A 20436-nucleotide genomic window follows, 5' to 3' on the forward strand; every position below is an offset into this window, starting at 1 on the left:
CTGTTGGGATTACAGAATTGGCAGAGCGTACTGCTCTAAGTATCTTCTCTCCACAGGTTAGCTGATGGAGACTTTTTAGGTGCAGGTCCAGAGAACCCATTTAAATTATGCATATTTTTTTTTTATTTTTTTTTTTTTATTTTTTTTTGGTACAGAGCTGTATCAGTCATACTGGTCATCACTGTGTCTGTGCAAACTTTGCATTAGCAAGGAATGCTAGGAGGTTTCAGGTCTGAGGCCTTCAGCACTGTGAGTGCATTAGGTCTGTGATGGTTTATTCATCCAGGTCATGATATATCAGTAGTTCGCTGTTCGCTTTAGGCGAGTTCTGGTTCTAGGGTATACTCTCACGGCTTTTGGACCCTGGTGTTCTATTTCACCTGGTCTTTAACTTTTCCAGTCTGGCTGTTCATTTACTTTTCATTCTTTACTTTGCAGCCTTTTGTTCAACATACCTTGTTGTAGGCCAGGATTGTTTCCTCATTGACTTTTTACTCACCGCTTTTTCATTATTTATTTCTTGTAAGTACGCCGCTCATAGATCGGTCTGGGTACCGAGTATTTCTCTGTCATATATATTTATGTATTTGCGACCTGTGTGCCCTCCCAGGGTGGCGTATCTTTTCTTTCCATTGCTTTCATTTGTCCTGTTTACGGCATCATATTTGTGTATTTTTAATTAGGGATCGACCGATTATCGATTTTACCGATATTATCGGCCGATATTCAGGATTTTGAACGTTATCGGCATCTATTTTGCCGATATACCGATAACATATTGGGAACACAGAACGTGCTGCTCTCAGCGCTCTCTGTGTTCCCTCCGCAGCACAGGGGAGAAGGAAGCAGTGTCTCCCTCCCCCTGTGCTGCTGCTGCCGCCAATGAGAGGAGAGAAGACAAGAGAAGGGGAGGGGCTGTGGCCACCGCTTCACCAATGAAGAAAAGTCTTTCATTAATTCATATACAGGAGGCGGGAGCTGGCTGCAGAATCACATAGCCGGCTCCCGACCTCTTTGACAAGTAGCTGCGGTCCGCGTTAGTTAACCCCTTAGGTGCCGCGGATCGCAGCTACCGCTCATAGAGGTCGGGAGCCGGCTATGTGATTCTGCAGCCAGCTCCCGCCTCCTGTATATGAATGAATGAGAGACTTATCTTCATTGGTGGCGCAGTGCGCCAAGCCCCCCAGTATTAATCATTGGTGGCGCAGTGCGCCCCCCCCCACCCAGTATTAATCATTGGTGGCAGTGGCCACAGGATCCCCTCCTCCTCCGATCGGAGCCCCAGCAGTGTAAGCCTGGGGCTCCGATCGGTTACCATGGCAGCCAGGACGCTATTGAAGCTCTGGCTGCCATGTTCAGCTCCATGCTGCTGTGTGCACAGAGCAGCAGGGACAGTGTGAGATCCTATTCACCCTGATGGGGATCTATCAGGGTGAATAGGACAAGGGTTCTAGTCCCTAAGGGGGTTAAAAGTTAGTAAAACAAAACAACAACAAAAACCACAAAAATATTAAGTATAAATGAAAAAGATTTACAAAAAAATATATAAAAATACACGTTAACAATAAACATATAAATTTTCACCAGATTTGTGTAGAAATTATTATTTTTTCTCAAAAATGAAAAGTCCCAGAATATCGGTATAAATTATCGGCTATCGGCCTGAAAGTTCACAAATTATCGGTATCGGCCCTAAAAAATCAATATCGGTCGATCCCTATTTTTAATCATGCCTTAATAAAATACTTTTTATTCTTTGGTACTTTGAGCTCCATTTTTCTGTTCTTCTGCTATCATACTTCAGTTAGCATAATCGACACAAGGCCAAGGACCGCACGGAGGTAATAAGTTGATTGCATTCCCATGATGTAAGCTAAACTGCCTTGGAGAGGTGTTAGAACAGCATTATAAGTGGGAGACATGTTGTTGCATCCCTTCACCTCCTATTCAAGCTTATTCAAATCCAGTTGCTTTGATTTATTACTACTGATGTGTGAAAGCATGATTTAAATTTTTAGACTAGAGCTGCAATCCACATGGTTTCTCAATTTAACATATACAGTATAATAACTATATAATAGTTTCCAATGGTAGACATGCACTTTAAATCCTAAACTGTTATTTGGCCATTAACACTTTCTAAGCCAAAGTCCAATTCTTGACAGCCTTTCTGATTTTTTTTTTTTTTTTCTTTTTTTTTTTTTTTTTTTTTTTTGTTCTTACAGGTACATAGGAAGCATTCCCAAAATTTTGGCAGACATATATTTTAGTCTGGGTACACAGCTTCCTGAAGAGTTGAAATTGGTCCTTCCTGCAGATGTAGATGATTCATTTATATTAGATGGGAAAACTCCTGGGTATTCTCAGCCCTCTATCTCAAGGGTTCCAAGTGTGCCTCCAGTAATAAATGAAGAGGATCAGCTCGAAGAACTGCGAACCAGATCCGCTAAAAAAAGAAGGTAGGCGTCTGCTGAATACTGTGACTGTAGATATTTGTTTTATCATATAACCTTAATGATATGTCATGTTTGCTTCCAAAGAACGAGCACTATGACAAGACATAGAAGTATAGCAGAGCCCTCACAGAGTTTGAGGCAGATTGAACTACCAAAGAAGCCACTTACCAGGGTAAGATATAGAATTGTTATATAGATAGTAAGGTCCATAAATATTGGGACATCGACGCAATTCTAACATTTTTGGCTCTATACACCACCACAATGGATTTGAAATGAAACAAACAAGATGTGCTTTAACTGCAGACTGTCAGCTTTAATTTGAGGGTATTTACATCCAAATCAGGTGAACGGTGTAGGAATTACAACAGTTTGCATATGTGCCTCCCACTTGTTAAGGGACCAAAAGTAATGGGACAAAATAATAATCCTAAATCAAACTTTCACTTTTTAATACTTTGTTGCAAATCCTTTGCAGTCAATTACAGCCTGAAGTCTGGAACGCATAGACATCACCAGACTCTGGGTTTCATCCCTGGTGATGCTCTGCCAGGCCTCTACTGCAACTGTCTTCAGTTCCTGCTTGTTCTTGGGGCATCTTCTTTTCAGTTTTGTCTTCAGCAAGTGAAATGCTTGCTCAATCGGATTCAGCTCAGGTGATTGACTTGGCCATTGCATAACACTCCAGTTCTTTCCCTTTAAAAACTCTTTGGTTGCTTTTGCAGTATGCTTTGGGTCATTGTCCATCTGCACTGTGAAGCGCCGTCCAATGAGTTCTGAAGCATTTGGCTGAATATGAGCAGATAATATTGCCCGAAACACTTCAGAATTCATCCTGCTGCTTTTGTCAGCAGTCACATCATCAATAAATACAAGAGAACCAGTTCCATTGGCAGCCATACATGCCCACACCATGACACTACCACCACCATGCTTCACTGATGAGGTGGTATGCTTAGGATGATGAGCAGTTCCTTTCCTTCTCCATACTCTTCTCTTCCCATCACTCTGGTACAAGTTGATCTTGGTCTCATCTGTCCATAGGATGTTGTTCCAGAACTGTGAAGGCTTTTTTAGATGTCGTTTGGCAAACTCTAATCTGGCCTTTCTGTTTTTGAGGCTCACCAATGGTTTACATCTTGTGGTGAACCCTCTGTATTCACTCTGGTGAAGTCTTCTCTTGATTGTTGACTTTGACACACAAACACCTACCTCCTGGAGAGTGTTCTTGATCTGGCCAACTATTGTGAAGGGTGTTATCTTCACCAGGGAAAGAATTCTGTTCCAAACAGTTGTTTTGGCCACGCCTAATGTTTTTGCTATCTCTCTGATGGGTTTGTTTTGTTTTTTCAGCCTAATAATGGCTTGCTTCACTGATAGTGACAGCTCTTTGGATCTCATCTTTAGAGTTGACAGCAACAGATTCCAAATGCAAATAGCACACTTGAAATGAACTCTGGACCTTTTATCTGCTCATTGTAATTGGGATAATGAGGGAATAACAAACACCTGGCCATGGAACAGCTGAGAAGCCAATTGTCCCATTACTTTTGGTCCCTTAACCCCTTAAGGACACATGATGTATCGGTACGGCATGTTTCCCGAGTCCTTAAGGACACATGACGTACCGGTACGTCATGTGTTCCGATCACTGCCGCCCGGCCGGCTGTGTTCGGAACAAGGTGCCTGCTCAAATCATTGAGCAGGCACCTCGGCTAAATGCGCGGGGGGGGTCCCGTGACCTGCGGTTTGTTGCGCTTTCTGCAGTTTCTGATCGCTGCGGTCCCTGACCGCGGCGATCAGAAACTTTAGTGTGGCGAAAATATATATTTATCACCCCCCCCTGCACCTCCTGAATGATTTTAGCCTGGTGGGAAGTGCAGGGGGGGTGGTGGGGGCGGTGCGGGAGGCGGGCGGTGCAGCAGGCGGGATCGCGATCCCCCGCCCGCCTTCCATTGAATAATCGTTGGTGTACAGTGGGTATACCAGGGTGCCAGCAGTACCCTTCAATGTATATTATAAGGGCTTTACTTTTGTTCTGCTTTGGCTATATTAGGTATGTAAATCATAAAAAATGGGCTTCAGTCTGTGCAATAAGGTATAATTTTGATATGCAAAATTGTGTATGATTTTCAGTGCATGCATGTTTCATTATTATTCTAGGAGAGCTCAAGCACTAATCTTGTTGTAATGGTTGAGAAATTAAAGTTGCCTCTGCCAGCACAGATCCAGAAAGATGGTGAAGGTAGGGAGTTATGCTCTACTTTTTATCTCCTCTATAAACAGACAATAAAAACATTTCCTGACTTTTACACTTATTGAGTTGTGCAAGTTCCTGCTTGGAAATTTTTCATGTAATATTGTGTATGCACTAGGGCTGCAGCTATCAATTATTTTAGTAATCAAGTATTCTATTGATTAATACAACGATTAATCGAGTATTCTAATAAGAAAAAAACGAATTAAAAGAACATTTTTCCTTTATAAAAACTCCTCAGCCCCTGTGCCATCAGTCCTCTATGCCATCAGCCCCTCCATGTTCCCACCTCTCCCCCTGTAATACTTATTTACCTTTCCTGGCAAGGTGCGCAGATGACTGATATGGAGTCCGCAGGAGAAGGACTGCAGTGTCGTCTTCTTTCCAACGACAGGCAGCGCACGCTGACTGTGTGCATGCCAGGCCCAGGACAGTGCAGCCCGGTGCCGACGGGAGGCCATGGAGCTGTGAGTGATGGGTTTCACTTCACTCACGCTCCGTGGTCACATGATCAAAACAAATCTGCATCGAGGATTTTTTTGTGTCGATTACATCGAGTAATCGTTGCAGCCCTAGTATGCACTGAGCTGCAGTAAGCTGAAAGGGGTTCTGTCCCACCTTGGACAGATCTGTGAAGGGAAGTATACTTACCTTCTCGCCACTGGCTCCCCTGCTCCTTCTCTCCCTGGCCTCAGCTGCTCTACTGCACTCCCAGGATTGTAAGCTTCTGTTTTGACAACGCAGCAGCCAATTACTGGCCGTGATAGTGACCTTCTCCCCTTGAATCATGTCAAATGGTCATGTAATGCAAGCAGCAGGTTGCTGCTGCGGACAGCAATTGGATGCAGCATCATCAAAATGGAAGTTTGCATCCTTGGAGTGCAGTGGAGCAGCTGACCCCAGGTAGAGAAGTAGCTGGGAGCCAGCACTAGGAAGCAGATAAGTATGCTTCTGTTTGTAAGTGTGCCCAAAGTGAAGCCACATAATATGACGGAGCTGTGATGGGGAGGGCTCAAGAGCTGTGCCCTTATCATTTGTGGGTGCCACCTGTATTATTTATCTGGCACCCTGCTCTCACTTCTGGGATCGAAGAGCATTCTAGCAGTTTAAAGGGAACCTGTCACCAGCATTTTGCGCATAGAGCTGGGGACATGGGCTGCTAGATGGCCGCTAGCACATCTGCAATACCCAGTCCCCATAGCTCTCTGCGCTTTTATTGTGTTAACAAACCTTTTTTATCAATATGCAAATGACCTGATATGAGTCCTGTATCCGGAGATGAGTCAAGCGGAAAGGAGCCCAGCACCGCCCCGCGTCCTCCGAATCTCCTCCTTGCTGGCTGACGTCACAGAGCTGGAGCGCCGAAATGATGCGATGCGCGAGCTATCGCATGCGTAGTTCGTTCCCTGTGCTGATGCCAGCACAGGGAATGAACATGATGCCGACACTGCGCATGCGCTAGCTCGCCCATCGCGAAATTTCGTCGCTCCAGCTCTGTGACGTCAGCTAGCAAGGAGGAGATTCGGAGGACGCGGGGCGGTGATGGGCTCCTTTCCGCTTGACTTCTCTCCGGATACAGGACTCATATCAGGTCATTTGCATATTGATCAAAAAGGTTTGTTAACACAATAAAAGCGCAGAGAGCTATGGGGACTGGGTATTGCAGATGTACTAGCGGCCATCTAGCAGCCCATGTCCCCAGCTCTATACACTAAATCCAGGTGACAGGTTTCCTTTAACTCCCCTAGATTCCACCTTTTTGCAGCAGTTCACAAGCTTGTTGATGCAAGAATTTGAAAACTTGTCTTTTATTTTTGTACTGTTTTAGTAACAAAAGTAAGAAGAAATTTATTTGTCCGAGAGAATCTCTCCCCAACAAGAAGTAGTAAGATGCTACGAAGCCAGTCTGTATCAGCAGTGGAGGGCCTAAAGCATAAGCGTAGCAAGAGTCATGATAGTACTAAAGGTAATTTATTATAAGTTTTTGTCCTACTTTTGTTTTAATTGCTTTATATTCGGGTCAAACTGGCCACTCTGTTGGAGTCTGTTTAAAGAAGAAAGAATTTTTTTTTTTTTTAAAGATGAACAATACCTTTAACCTATTGAGGACCTCCGCCGTACATGTACGGCAGAAGTCTGGTCTCTAAACATGGCTCCTGCTCCCACGTGCAGCGGGCTCCATATCTGCCAGGTTTCTGCTATTTTAAATAGCAGACACATGTGGCACATGTATGCTAAGGCTGATTGCATACATTTTCCCTTTCAGATGGCATGGTGAAATGTGACCACGGCATCCGAGCAGTCCGGAAGTGGAAGCCGTGCACTTCCGCTTTGGTAACAGCATTCCCCGGCTGAGATCGGGGAACCATTGCTCTAATAGACCTCAAGCAGGCTTCAGAGTCTATTAGAGGAATATACCAATACATGCCACTAGGTGGCAGCACTGTATTGTTATATTGAAAATTAAGTGTTCAATGATGGCTATCTAGCCATCAGTGAACACAATGGGCAATCTGATTGCCAGTTATAGTTTTTACAAATATAAAAAAACATAAGTTCAATTAAAATAAAAATACTTTAACCAATAAAAATAAAATAAAACGTCATGGGCATCGCCGCGTGCAAAAATCCCCATACAATTAAAAAAAAGTGAAAATCTTCGTGCCTAGACCCCCCCCTCCTAAAAAAAAAATAACCCTTTCTTGACTGCCATCTTTTTTAGGCTGGCACCGATTGTGACTGGGGTTTTCAACTTCACATACATAGATGATGATAAAAAAAATTAACCCCTTCCTGCCTCTTCATCCACTTGAGGCTGGGGCATCATATTTGCAAATTATTGATAAAAAAAAAAAACTATCCCTGGTTCTAGCCAGCGCTGTGCTTGGGTCTATTAGTGTTAACCCCTTGTACAGGTGGCGCATTGCTCTCCTGCCTCATGCGGTCGCTCCTTCCGCACTTTCCCTTCAATCCAATGGATGTGGTACACGCTGTCTCATCACACCCTCCCTTCCACATTCAGAGTATTTTCACTATCACTGGTTACTATATATCTGGTCGCACTACCCTCCTCCCGTAGGAGGAGTGATTGCACTACCGATGTATACCGTACATCCTATCGCATTACCCCCTGCCACAGGTGACTTAAATTCCACTGGATACCGCACCCTCTGTTGCATTACCCCCTTCCATAGGTGGCGTAGTTACACTCCACTGGATACTGTACCTGCCATACCATTACCTCCTTCCATAGGAGGAGTAATTGCACTACCACTGGATACAGTACTTGCCGTAAGCATTACCCCCTTCCATAGGCAGAGTAACTGCACTATCACTGGATGCTGTTCTGCTTGTTGCGTTACCCTCTTCCATAGACTAAGTAATTGTGCTATCTCTTCTTACGGCACAGCTGGTCCCATTACCTCCTTACATAAGCTGAGTAATTGCACTACCACTGGATGCTGTTTTGTCAGTCGCGTTACCATTACCGTACATCCTGTTGCATTGCCTCCTTCCACAAGTAGAGTAATCACACTAACGGGTGAAGTAACTGCATCAACATTGGATGCTGCGACTACTACACCACAGCACCAGATATCTTATCTCTCATCATATTCCTCCTCTTTCACAGGTGGGGTGTGGCAAGAGATGGTACCTACTAGTGCCCTATACTCTTCATCTGGTGGAATACGGGTATCGCCACTGGATACTGCGGCTACTTCCACATTATCTACTTTATTTTTGTGTGCTGGTTTGGGGCACCAACATGACAACCTGTCCTCCCATAGGGTTACCTCGCAACACTTGTGTGATTTATATACTCCCCCATCATCGGTGGGCCTCCATCTTACAGGTTGGTCATGGTAGTTGACAACTGCAATATGTAGTGCTTTAGCCCTAGAACAGAATATCATGATTACTATCAAGCGAGTCGAGTGTTGCACTGACTCTGAATACTGTATCCACTACTCCTCCTTATCAGGTGAAGTATTTGCTAGCACTCAGGTTAGGTGGAGTATTGCACTAGATGTAGGTACTGTGGCTACTACTGTATGGCTCCCTTCTCAGGTGCAGTTTTGCCCTAGCCCTAGTTGTTGTGGCTACCACGGTACGGCCTTCTCAGGTGAGGTATTTGCGTTAGTATGTAGTGCTATGGTTCCTACCGCACGGCATCCTCTTCAGGTGGAGGATTTTTCTAGCACTAGATACTGTGGCCTCTACTGTATGGCCCCCTCCTCAGGTGGAGTATGGTACTAGCACTAGATATTATGGCTACTACTGTATAGCTTCCTCGTCTGGTGGTGAATTGCAATACCACTAGATCCTGTAGCTACCTCTGTATGTCCCCCTTCTCAGGTGGAGAATTTACCTTAGCCCTAACCTTTTTTATCTGCTACGTTTTGTTCCCTGCTCAAAGTTTTACAGCCACCCTGCAAGCCGTGGTGGCTCCGACGTTGCTCCCTTCCCCACATCTTGCATTTGCACTGGGTATTCGTTCTGTGGTTTCTAACACTTGGCCTTCTGTTCCATGCCATGTTTCTGCCCTGGCTTGTAGGCTGTAGCTCCTACCACATCCACCCCACCCCCCCCTTCCTACAGGTAAAACCTTCACACTGGTCCTAGGTGTGGTGATTGTATCTACAATTCCCCCTCAGGTGGACCTCCTGCTTATTTTACGCTACCAATAAATGCTGTTGCTCTGACAAGTGTTGTCTTTCTGCTGGTGTTTGGAGTTGTAGCGGACATGCCCATTAATTCCTGATGTTATGGTAATCTGCGTTCCTTCCTTCATCAAACATGGAAACCTAGAATGTGACCGGCAGATAAGAACCATTTGGCCCATCTAGTCTGCCCAATATACTGAATACTATGAATAGCCCTTGGTTCTATCTTATATGAAGGATGGCCTTATGCCTATCCCATGCATGCTTAAACTCCTCCGTATTTGCAGCTACCACTTCTGCAGGAAGGCTATTCCATGCATCCACTACTCTCTCAGTAAAGTAATACTTCCTGGTATTACTATTAAACCTTTGCCCCTCTAATTTAAAACTCTTTCCTCTTGTAGCAGTTTTTCTTCTTTTAAATATTCCAGGTATTTGCAATCGCATGAATGCTATCGCTGATGAGCACCTCACTTCAGGTGCGCACTATTGTGGTGTTCTTCAATTGGCATAGCTTAGTTTCTATGGCACTTGTCTACCACATTGTTTCCACCATAAGTGGGACATTGGCGCTAACAGTTGATGCTGTTCGGCGCTGCCTCTCTAGACATGAGTAATGATGGACATGTCCTTCGGTGGTGGACATACTACTTTACTGCTCATTCCATGAGTCGGCTACATTACTTCCCCCACCAGGCAGAGCGGGGTTGCTGTTAACTCCTTGCCTTCCAGGAACGAAACCTCTATCAGTGGTGGCAACACCTTTTCTACTTTGTCCCTCTGCAAGACAAATGGTTGCGCCCCCTGCCCCCCACCCCAGACCCCAGATACGGTTTGTTTACCTGGCCAGTATCCTTACTGCTCTGGAATACCGGCACTATTTTTTACTGTGTGACCAGTGTTTCTCTGGGACGTTGGACATGGTTATCGCACTCCCTCCGGCAGGAGTATTTCTCTGATCTCTGATACTGATGACCACATTCTCCCCTTCATGCAGAGTTGCTACACTGACAGTATATGGTCTCTGATGAGGCTTTCCACCTTCGATGTTTCTGGCGTCTGCTTTGCCTCTCCCCATCACCAAGGTATTTTGTTTTTTGGCCTGCGGTTGGGCATGCCGGGTTCAGGCAATTTTCTCTGTGGATTATATCAGGCAGCTTCTCTGGATAGAAGTCTCACGATAAGCCTCTACGGCTCTGAGGGCATCTGTCTACCACTTTACCTTTCTTTTCTTTCTTTTTTTTCTTTTTTTTTTTTTTTAAGCAAAGGAGTATCCTTCGGTCCTTACTTTTTGGTTCTGCTTCCATGAGTGTATTCTTGGGGAGCGTAGGTGCTCTCTCTCATGGATCGTAGCACCCTCCTTTTTCACAGTGCGGTTGTCTTGGCGCTGTATTGTTTTCTCAGGCTGTTTAAAGCCAGTCATGATATGGTTCTGGATCCAGCATCACTCACATTCTTTCTTTCGTCCAGTGACGGTGGTTATTTTGGCCACACTCTTATGCCGCATTCATCTCTGCTGCACAGCTGTGATGCTATTGGTCCCTGAGGACACAGTTTTTTTTCGTCTCAGACTTCTCCCCAGTTGCCTATGGCCTTTCAATTTATACCTCTGACTGTTTCCCATTGTGTTTTTTTTTCTCATCTCCCTTTGCCGTTCTTTATCTCTTGTTGATGAGTAATCATATTCTATGTTTCTTATTCTTTTCTTGTGCTGGATCTTTTCCAAAGGGGTGGCTACTCTGTTTTTCTCTTGCAAATTGGTCCACATATGCTGCCTCATCTACCTGGGAGATCGACTGGCCCTCCGCCATCTGCCCAGTGATTTCTTCCATATTACCAAGCGTTTTCCTGTGTTCAAAAATCCCATCCTGATAATTACACATTTGGTAAGGTCTTGTCTGCGTCCCCTTGTTGCTCATTTGCCGGGTCTCGTTCATACCTCGATTTTACAGACTCATTTCCGTGAGTTGACCTCCCTCAGTTTTCTGTGGGTCCTATTGTCATGCAAGATATCTTGGCCTTTAAGTCCAGGCTTCCACCGCAGTTTTGTGATCCTCGATATCCAGAGGAACCTTCCGGACATCATCTTCAGTCGTTAGACGAGCTTCTTGTGGATATTCTGTGCTACTAAACATCTTCTAAAGTCTCTCAAGCCCTTGGACTTTCTTTAACTGGGCTTTCCTCTTTCTACGTAGTCTAAGCCACTGCATGTTCTTCGCTCTCTGGCTGGCCTTTCAGGTTCATGCTCTTCCTGTCCCATTCAGGGGTTCCTGTGCATCCAATCTTCTGGCCAGCCTTGGCTTTTGTTCTGGATTCTGTTCCCTCCCCATGGTACTGCTTTAGAACGTCCCATTGTCTCCTGTGTCCCCCAATGATATGAGCGAGAAGAAAAAAGGGTTTTTGTGCTTACCTGTAAAATCCTTTTCTCGCCGAGTTCATTAGGGGACACAGCTCCCACCCAGTACGTACATTGCTGGCTTTTCCTCATGGGTCCCACCTGTTCTTGGTTTGGACCTTTCTCAAGTTCTCCTCTTACTCTTGTTTTCTGTTGGCTGCTCCTACTGCTTTTGTACAAACTGATTAGCTCAGTGCACGCAGGAGGGGTATAGCTGAGAGGAGGAGCTAACACTTTTTTTTACTTACTGTTGCCTCCTAGTGGCAGCAGCAGCTGTGCCCATGGTTTCCTGTGTCCCCCAATCTCAAATCCCAAAAGGATTTTGCAGGTGAGCACATAAATCCTATTTTTTCAGTGTTCAATAAGTAAGTGGAATTCAACAGCTGCCATTTGAAGTATGGGACTTCCAGAGACTGCCAAGTACGGGAACTCTGCTATGTCCTGCAGCCTCATATTGTTGAATGAAGAAGCAGTTCGCTTTTATATCTGCCTCTGCGTTTAAACAGGAGAACACGGGCCCTCATTCTAGTGACCGGTGGGTCCCCTGTAGTCAGCCTCTTTTTAAAACAAAGCCTTGTACTTGTATATATGCACTAGTTAAGCTGCATTCGGTTTTATTTTTTTCCAGTATAAGCAAAGGTTTGTGATTTGCTGTTTATTTCCCATTTGTTAGATCATTATAAACTATTGACAAAGAAAGTGACAGAAACGCCTGCACACAAACAAATGTCCAACAGACTACTGTACAAGCAGATTAAAGGCCGGTAAGTGGTTGATGGAGATAAGAATATATTATCTATTTATATTTTTGTATGAACATAAAAAATCTACAGGTTACTGTACATAACTTACTGTGGATTTGACCAAGAATGTCTCCTTTTTCATTTCCAAGGGTTGCATCGGATACAAATCCTCACCAGAATAGAGCTTTCTGAGGGTTTGAAAATGTGCAGCAAATGTTTTATCACAACGGGTGAAACAGATTTGGTGTGTTCCTGCTTTTAGATCATTAGGATAGGTCATCAATATTATATTGGTGGGCGTCAGGCACTCGGCACCACCCACCGTTCTATTGTCTATGGCAGCCTTTGGCTCTGGAAACAACACAAGGCTCCATCGACTTTGTAATGGTCATGCCGACCTCTTTCGGCTCCACTTATGTCACGCCAGTGCAGCGCTTCCACGCTGTGTGCTGTCTGCATCGACCTGACGTCAGGGCAGAGGGTAAGGAATCCTTGTACTTTCAAAAGCTGGCCCCGCTGGGCATATGGTTGATGATTTACATTGGATTAAAGGTGCATTCCTGGACATTTGATAAGAATTAAAATGACAAAGATGTTTAGCATGCTTTTCCAACATTGCAGATTAGTATAAACCACCTGACAGACTCCATTTAAAGATTTTACAAGGATTGTAAATGAGGTTAAGAGTGAAAAATAGAAATATATGCACAGAGATGGTCAGGGCCCTGGCTTATTGTAAAACCAATGGGCTTTTAAGCCAGTCTTCTGCCCCCAGGGCATTCTCCTTACAATTTTGCACACGTTGAGCACTAACATATGGAGTTAAATGCATTGACTAAAAGATTACTGTTTAGAGTGCTGCCTTTGGCCATAACATTTTGATGGTTTTCCAAGTCTCTGATATCTAATAGCTGGTCAAATCTTTTAAACTTTAATTTTTGTGATTAGGTTATATTCCTATATAAAACCTAGCAGACAAATTAAAATCCAAAGTATAAATTGAAAAGAATACATGTATAAAACATCACTCCTCTTTTTCACATTGCTTCGGTAGGCGCAGTGAGTCTACATCAGATGTCAGTGTTGTTGAAGAATCTCCAGAAAAGGATTTAAGAGGTAACTGCTTTCTTCTTATACAATAGGCAATCTGATCCTCAGTTGTACCAGTGTTATACAGTATTGGTGTGAGTTATTACATTTGAGGTAGACTACTTTATAGAAGTCTGTGTATTCATTACAAAAGCTATCTAGCTATTGTCTTCTGTACTTCAATCACCCAGGTGTAATATCCAAAGCTATTTGCTATGCAAACTTCTCATCCCTGGTGGAAAACTTAGGATTTAATGGTAATCTGTTGCCTCAATTTTTGACTATTATCTACAGTAATACATCAGTAGTACTGCAGATATGGAGTAGAGATCACAATGTTTTTTTGTTTTCCTGCTGCGCCTGGTTCCTCCGCTGTCAGTGCTCAAAGCTGCACTGAACTTAGTAGCCCAGCAATCTGGACTGTTATAACATAATAGAGAGGACTTGTGCACGGAGTCGTGACGATGTATTTCAACACTGTTCTGAGAGCGGCAGCAGAAGAATGGGGGGTCAGTGTGAAAATACAAAATGTATCTGGACTCAATATCTGCAGTCCTACTCATGTGTAACTGTAGATAACGGTCCAAAATCAGGGTGACGATTTCCTTTAATTTACTTACCATTTTCAAACTCCTACTTGATCTATGACACAAGCAAATAGACACATAAGTTAGGCTTTGTAGTGGTCTTTTTTTGGGGGGAATTGTTTTAGTGGCCTTTTAAAGTTAATCTGTCAGCACATATCTCTGTATTAAATGAAGAGCACTGTCAGATTTATTGTGTTCTGCTCAAGGTTTCTGCCCCCATCCAGAGTTGTGGCAGAGAAGTCTCATCTATTCTCATATGCAAATTTGCTCTTTGGTGCAATAAGGGTGGCACCCTTGCACCTTGTTGCCCTAACAGTTCTGCCCTGTATCTTGGATAACACTAAATTCGAAAATCTCCTCCAGCATCTGAATAAAACGTTGTCTTTATTTTGTTACCGGTTAAAAGTACATATGAGACTTCACCACCCTCCACCGCAGGTTAACATGTTTCAAACGCAATGTTCTTAATCATAACCAGTAGATAACACTGCCAAGTTGTGAGTGACAAGGCCAGGATGGCAACGTAATATCACATGGCCTTGTTTTCACACATGAGCCGTCGCAGTACAACCCTGGAGCTTGACAGAGCTGAAGTTATCTATACTGTGCATCCCTGTCTAGCCTCAGGCCTGTAAATAACCGTAAGTTGAAAAATCTCTATTTTAATCATTAGGACAGTTTTTTTTATTGACAGTATATGGAACATTTAAATGGTGGTTTAAAGAGGACCTTTCATGGGTCCAAACATTATAAAATAACTAGCAGGATATATGGTGCATTGTGCAGGGATGTAATATTGCTTACTAGTTTGTCTGGGCACCGCTCCGTTCGCCTGCTATGCCCCCCTGCAGTTTTCCAAGCTGGTATGTTGATGAATAGCATCGGTACAGGGATGAGGAGACTGCCCTGTTTCTCAATAGGCGTTTCCTTCTCCTGTAGCGTGGTCCAATCGCTGCGGAGAGCTTCACAGCCAGGGAGAAAGAAAAACTCACCTTCTCCCTGGCTGTGACGCTCTCTGCTGTGATTGGACCGCATTACAGTCATGGAGAAGGAGACACCCATTGAGAAACGGGGCAGTCTCCCCCTCCCTGTACCGATGCTATTCATTAGCATACCAGGCAGCAAAAGTGAACGGAGCGGCGCCCAGACAAATTAGTAAGCGATATTACATCCATGCACAGCGCCCTACATAACCTGCTAGTTATTTCATAATGTCTGGACCCATGAAAGGTCCTCCTTAAAATAGAACTCGTGGCCATTTTATGCTAAAAATAAGTTCATGGAAGCCAGAGAGGAAGAAGTGAAAGCTCTTCTGCCAAAATTTGCTTGCTGAAAAAGTTGAATGACAAAGTGCTTCTTACTGATTGTGGTAACTTTTACTTTCCCCAGAACTTGATGTAAGGAGAAGTCCACGCCTTAAGCAGCTGGCGTTTGTAAGGAGAAACTCTTCTTTTTATGCATCACAGCCAAAATCTCGTAATCTGGAGAGAGTCCACTCTGCCACCCAGCAGATGCTTACTGGAGGTTAGAACAGCATTTTGAGGGGTAAGGGGATGTGCTTTTGATGAAATGCACTGAATTCACAATTGCCACATTTTATTAGTAGGCAGCGAAACCCAGCCTGAGGCTAAAACTCCTAAACGCTTGCTATTTGGAGAGATTTTGGGGCTCAATAGTCCTCCAACACGACGAGCGAGAAGAAAACTGTTGGCCGAAATAGATCCTGGTAGCAATAAGGTAATGTTGTTTTTTTTTTGTTTTTTTATTTGCTGTTTTATGAAAGTTCACAGATCTTGAGCCGTCATGATTTATATTTCAAGGAATGGCACAGCAGTTATCAGATATTACACATTTGGTTTTTAGTGTTAAAGCACTTAAGGTGGTATTTTTGTTTTTTGTAGGTATTAGGAAAGTCTCAGAAGTTAACTCCAAGAAAAACACAAAAGGAGCAATCAACTGAAAATAATCAACTGCTACGAAGATCACCACGCACACAAAGGACGCCTTCCAAAACTCCAGTGGAGGAGAAAAGTGCTGCTAAAAACTCGGGAAGGCTTTTCTCGCCATGTAAACTAGTGGAAAAGACTCCCTCTAAATCAGCTGAAAAAAGAAGCGAGCGTTTGGCTCAGACAACACCTAGCACAAGCTGCTCACCAGTGATTTGCTTAATTTCACCATTAAAGTCTATAAGGCAGCCATTTACACCTCGAAAGGAGGTAGTGGATAGGTTTCAAAATCAGGTTTTCAAAAGTCCACAGAAAACTCCTCAGAAGAGTGCAAACACTAGCACACCTGCAAAGAGAACATCTCTTTCTTGCACACCCAGGAAGTCTCCTAGATTACAGAATTTAAATGTACAGTGTGCTACACCAACTAGGTACGTACTTGGAACACCGCAGAAGGTGTCTGAAACCCCAACACCAAAGAAACAAGCAAAGAATGTTGCATCGGTGTTACCATTTACAGTAGAATCCACTCCTGAAAAGGCAACTTTCTTCTCTCCTAGAAAAACTGCAGACTGTTCTCAATCACAGTCTGTGAAGACATCTAATGTAGACATTCTGTCCATGAGACCTTGTCAGCCTACACTGAAAACTCCTAGAAAATCCATCCTTAAAGATGTTAAACCTAGTATTCAGGAAGATACAGCTACTTGTGAATACCCTTTTCACGCTATCGGCAGCAAACCCCTTAAAGAAGCAGATGAAGGTCCAGTAAAACTAGGTTCGCCAACTACATCCATTTTGCAAAAGACTTGTGAAGCTGCTAAGGTCTTGTCTCCTCCAGTTCTAAAAAGCTCTTCTAAATATAAACTTCTGTCACCTAATAGCAAACTTGAGCCTATTGTTTTGTGTGAAAGGATAGATTTGTCCTCCTTGGAGAGCTCAGAGGGTACCGAATCTTTTGTTAATACCTCTCAAACGGATGACAGTATTGACATAACTGAAGCTAAGATTGTGCCAACAGAAAGCTGTGATCTTAAGATGAAAGTTTTAATCAAGAGGAAATCTTCTGATGCAGGTTTATTGGACTGCTTGCCAACCACACCTAAAGATGGGGGGGATTCTATGTGCACGTCACCTTATGGACTACGATGTACTATCGACAGAAGGCAGAGAGAAGCAGCTACGCGTCTTGGAACACCACAGATTCCTGCTAAGTTCTCAACTCCAAAAAGCCAGAAGAAACTCTATCTTCCTCCAGTTTACGAAGTTGAACTTGAGATGCAAGCATCTGGTTTACCCAAGCTTCGATTTAAAAGAACAGACTCTAATTCCACTATTGATATGGGTATTTTACCAAAAACTACAGAGTCTCCGAGCGGACCACGGTGTAAAAAAGGAAATGAAAGCCCTTTTGGAGAGAAGTGGTGTAATAAGCATGCTATGAAGTTGGAGTCTGCTTGTGCTTCTCCTTGCATAAGATCTTCCCATAATACACCTGGAAAAAGTGGACTGCAAACATTTATCTGCCAGACATATACACCAAAAAGGAGCACTTCCAATACTGCTTCTCCATCACAGACGGAGGCTGTAAGTCCATTGACTCCATCACCAAAATACAAAGATAAAAATGGCAGTGATGTCATTAATAATTGGCCCCGGAAGAAGAAAGCATATCCAGTCAAATCAGCTTGTGTTCTTAGGCAAGAAAAGGATCAGGACTATGTAGGCAGTGCTCCGTCAGGAGAGGAAGGCAGTCTAGAACATGAAGTAAATCAAGTTTCCCCTTTGGGAGACATCATAGTAGAAGGCGTTTCCAAGCTTCCTGAGCAGTCACCAGTCTTAGAATGGAAAGGTCAATCTGAAATTGGGGCCACGTTCTTTAAATCTAGAAAGCGATGCTTTGATTTCATGTCTCCGACAAAAGACGAACCGAACTGTAAACGATCCTGCACGTTGAGTGGTATCTGTGAGGACATAGAAGAATATGTTGTCTCAAGTCAAACACTGTCATCAGAGATGAGCTGCTCACAGCAAAGTTCTTGTGAAGATGAAGTCTTCAATATTTCAAGTAAACTTACACTCTTCCCATTTATTCAACGTTTTCAATATATGAAAATATTCAGATTGGTTTAAATATTTATTTATTTTTCAGCCTTTACGCCACCAAACAAAGTATTGAAAAATTCTTTGTCAGCAAGCGGTATTTTGGCCCTAACACAGTCACCAATGCTGTTTAAGGGGAAAACTCCATCTAAAAGAAAGAAGCAAGGTGAGCACCTAATAATCAACTGAAAAATGGTTCACACCATTGTGGAATTTATTTTGCCAAATCCATGATGTTTAACCCCTTAAGGACCAGGCAATTTTTGTTTTCACTCCCTGCCTTCCCATAGTCCTAAGTTGTTGTTTTTTTCCATTCACATAGCCTTATAACGGCTTATTTTTTGTGGGACAAGTTGTACTTTCTAATGGCGCTATTTACAATTGCGTACCATGTAGTGGGAAGCGGTAAAAAAATTCCAAATGGGGTAGAATTGGGGGGAAAAAACGCAATTCTGATTAAAGTTTTTTTTTTTTTTTTATTACACTGTACACTATGTGCCAAAATTGACCTGTTAAATTCATTCTCCAGGTCAGTACGGTTTCAACGATACCACATTATAGGCTGTTTTAATATAATTTTACAGAATTCCTCAATAAAGTATATTTATATTACTGTTCCTTCACATTAAAAAATAAATGGAACGGCAGTTATACGTCTAGCTTGTTCTCCGTTCAGCATTTAAATTGGTATAACCGGACGTGTAGTTGTAGTTACACTGGACAGCTGCTACAAGCTAGACAGCATGCAGTAAAACAATGAAGAGGCTGCAGCACTCACACGAATGCCTCTTCAAACAGTTGATTGGCAGGGGTGTTGGGTGTTGAACGCTGCCAATCTGATATTGATGACCGATCCTGAGGAGGGAAAAAAAAAATCTGCTACAGATAACTTTTGTGTTGTTTTTCCAGATTGCGAGTCTCAAAGTAGCACTCCAGAAACCAAAAGACCAGCTCATCAGGCTGCTAACATGGAGGACTCTCCTTTCAGGCAACTATCTTCAAAGCGTACCATAAGCCGAACATATACAAGGAAAAAACTCATTACTTGACGTGCATTGAGGATTTTTTTTCCTGAAACTCTGGCAGTGCAAAAGGTTAGGAAAGCCATGGACATGCAATAACTCCTAATCACTCAGATGATTGGATTCCAGGAGAAGAATCTAATGTCTGACCGGGTTTATGATGCTGTAACAAAGTGGAAGTGTAGCTGCCAGTGACATGTGATCATAAATTACACAGGAAGAGAATGCATCCTGTAATGCATGGGGAATAACACCCTCCTTTATGCAGAGGTTTGTGTATGTTCTCTATAGCTTCATATTTTTAATATTTTTTTACCTCTGAGAGGATGTAAACAAGTGTAAATATTTGAACAAGATGAATCTAAATGTATCAATGTGTCAGAATTTGTGTGTTTTTTGACAGATGTGTAGTTTGTATAAAGCAGTGTTAAAATCTATATATACCATATTGGAAATGTAAAACAATATTTTTTTTTTTTTTTAAATAAGGTACTTTTGTAACAATAAACTATCATTTCAAGAACACGGTCTTGTTCCTTGTGTCTTGTCAGCCTTAAATTCAGCAGAATCTGAGGTTAGGTTTAGTCTTGACCGAAGCAAGCTTCGGATGCTTCATCCAAAGTCGCTTTGTTCAAAACTTCAGAATAATACTGTACAGGGATTCGTCTCGTACAGTATTAAAATGTATGGGCTCAGATGAATGAGGTACTAGTCGGAACAGAATCAGGGTTCCGTTTTTCAAGTTTTAAAGTAGTTTTTCACTTTAAAAATCAACTGCTCTATTCAGAGTGGGAATTGGGGATCTCTGTAGAACCCAATGATCCTTCAGTTATTTACCCTTTGTAAAGGGGTAAATCTTTTTCCTGGGATAATCCGTTTTAGAAAGTGCATCATTATAAGGTAATTTGATTACCTCTACACCATGTCAACACATTTTTATAAAATTCTGTAGGTAATATTTGGTGATCATGCAGTACACCAAAAAAAAAAAATTTAAACCAAGAGTAGCAGTGTGCGAAAACACCCATAATATTAAAATATTTATCCCATACGCAAAACGCCTGATTCCCTATTTTTTGGTTCGCTTCACCTCCCACAATTTTTTTTATAAAAAGTAATGAAAGTCACACATCAAAAAATTGAATCAATGAAAAGTACAGATCGCCCCGCAAAA

At 42.9% G+C, this 20436-nt stretch overlaps 1 protein-coding gene across 2 annotated transcripts in view; it reads left to right on the forward strand.

The window, feature by feature from the left end:
- TICRR (TOPBP1 interacting checkpoint and replication regulator) overlaps window positions 1–19698 on the forward strand; it is a 66343-nt gene extending 46645 nt beyond the window's left edge. The window contains exons 12-22 of one of the 2 annotated variants that reach the window (XM_040414159.1): window positions 2226–2459; window positions 2541–2628; window positions 4620–4701; window positions 6542–6679; window positions 12446–12536; window positions 13570–13631; window positions 15581–15715; window positions 15795–15928; window positions 16093–18205; window positions 18290–18406; window positions 19150–19698. In XM_040414159.1, the coding sequence (XP_040270093.1) occupies window positions 2226–2459; window positions 2541–2628; window positions 4620–4701; window positions 6542–6679; window positions 12446–12536; window positions 13570–13631; window positions 15581–15715; window positions 15795–15928; window positions 16093–18205; window positions 18290–18406; window positions 19150–19289 (3334 nt within the window). In that variant the 3' untranslated portion in view covers window positions 19290–19698. The remainder of the gene's footprint in view (window positions 1–2225; window positions 2460–2540; window positions 2629–4619; window positions 4702–6541; window positions 6680–12445; window positions 12537–13569; window positions 13632–15580; window positions 15716–15794; window positions 15929–16092; window positions 18206–18289; window positions 18407–19149) is intronic. The other variant, XM_040414160.1, reaches the window with a different exon arrangement.
- Window positions 19699–20436: the final 738 nt, after the last annotated feature.

This window comes from Bufo bufo, chromosome 1, assembly GCF_905171765.1.
Source record: "Bufo bufo chromosome 1, aBufBuf1.1, whole genome shotgun sequence".
Classification (NCBI taxonomy): Eukaryota; Metazoa; Chordata; class Amphibia; order Anura; family Bufonidae; genus Bufo; species Bufo bufo.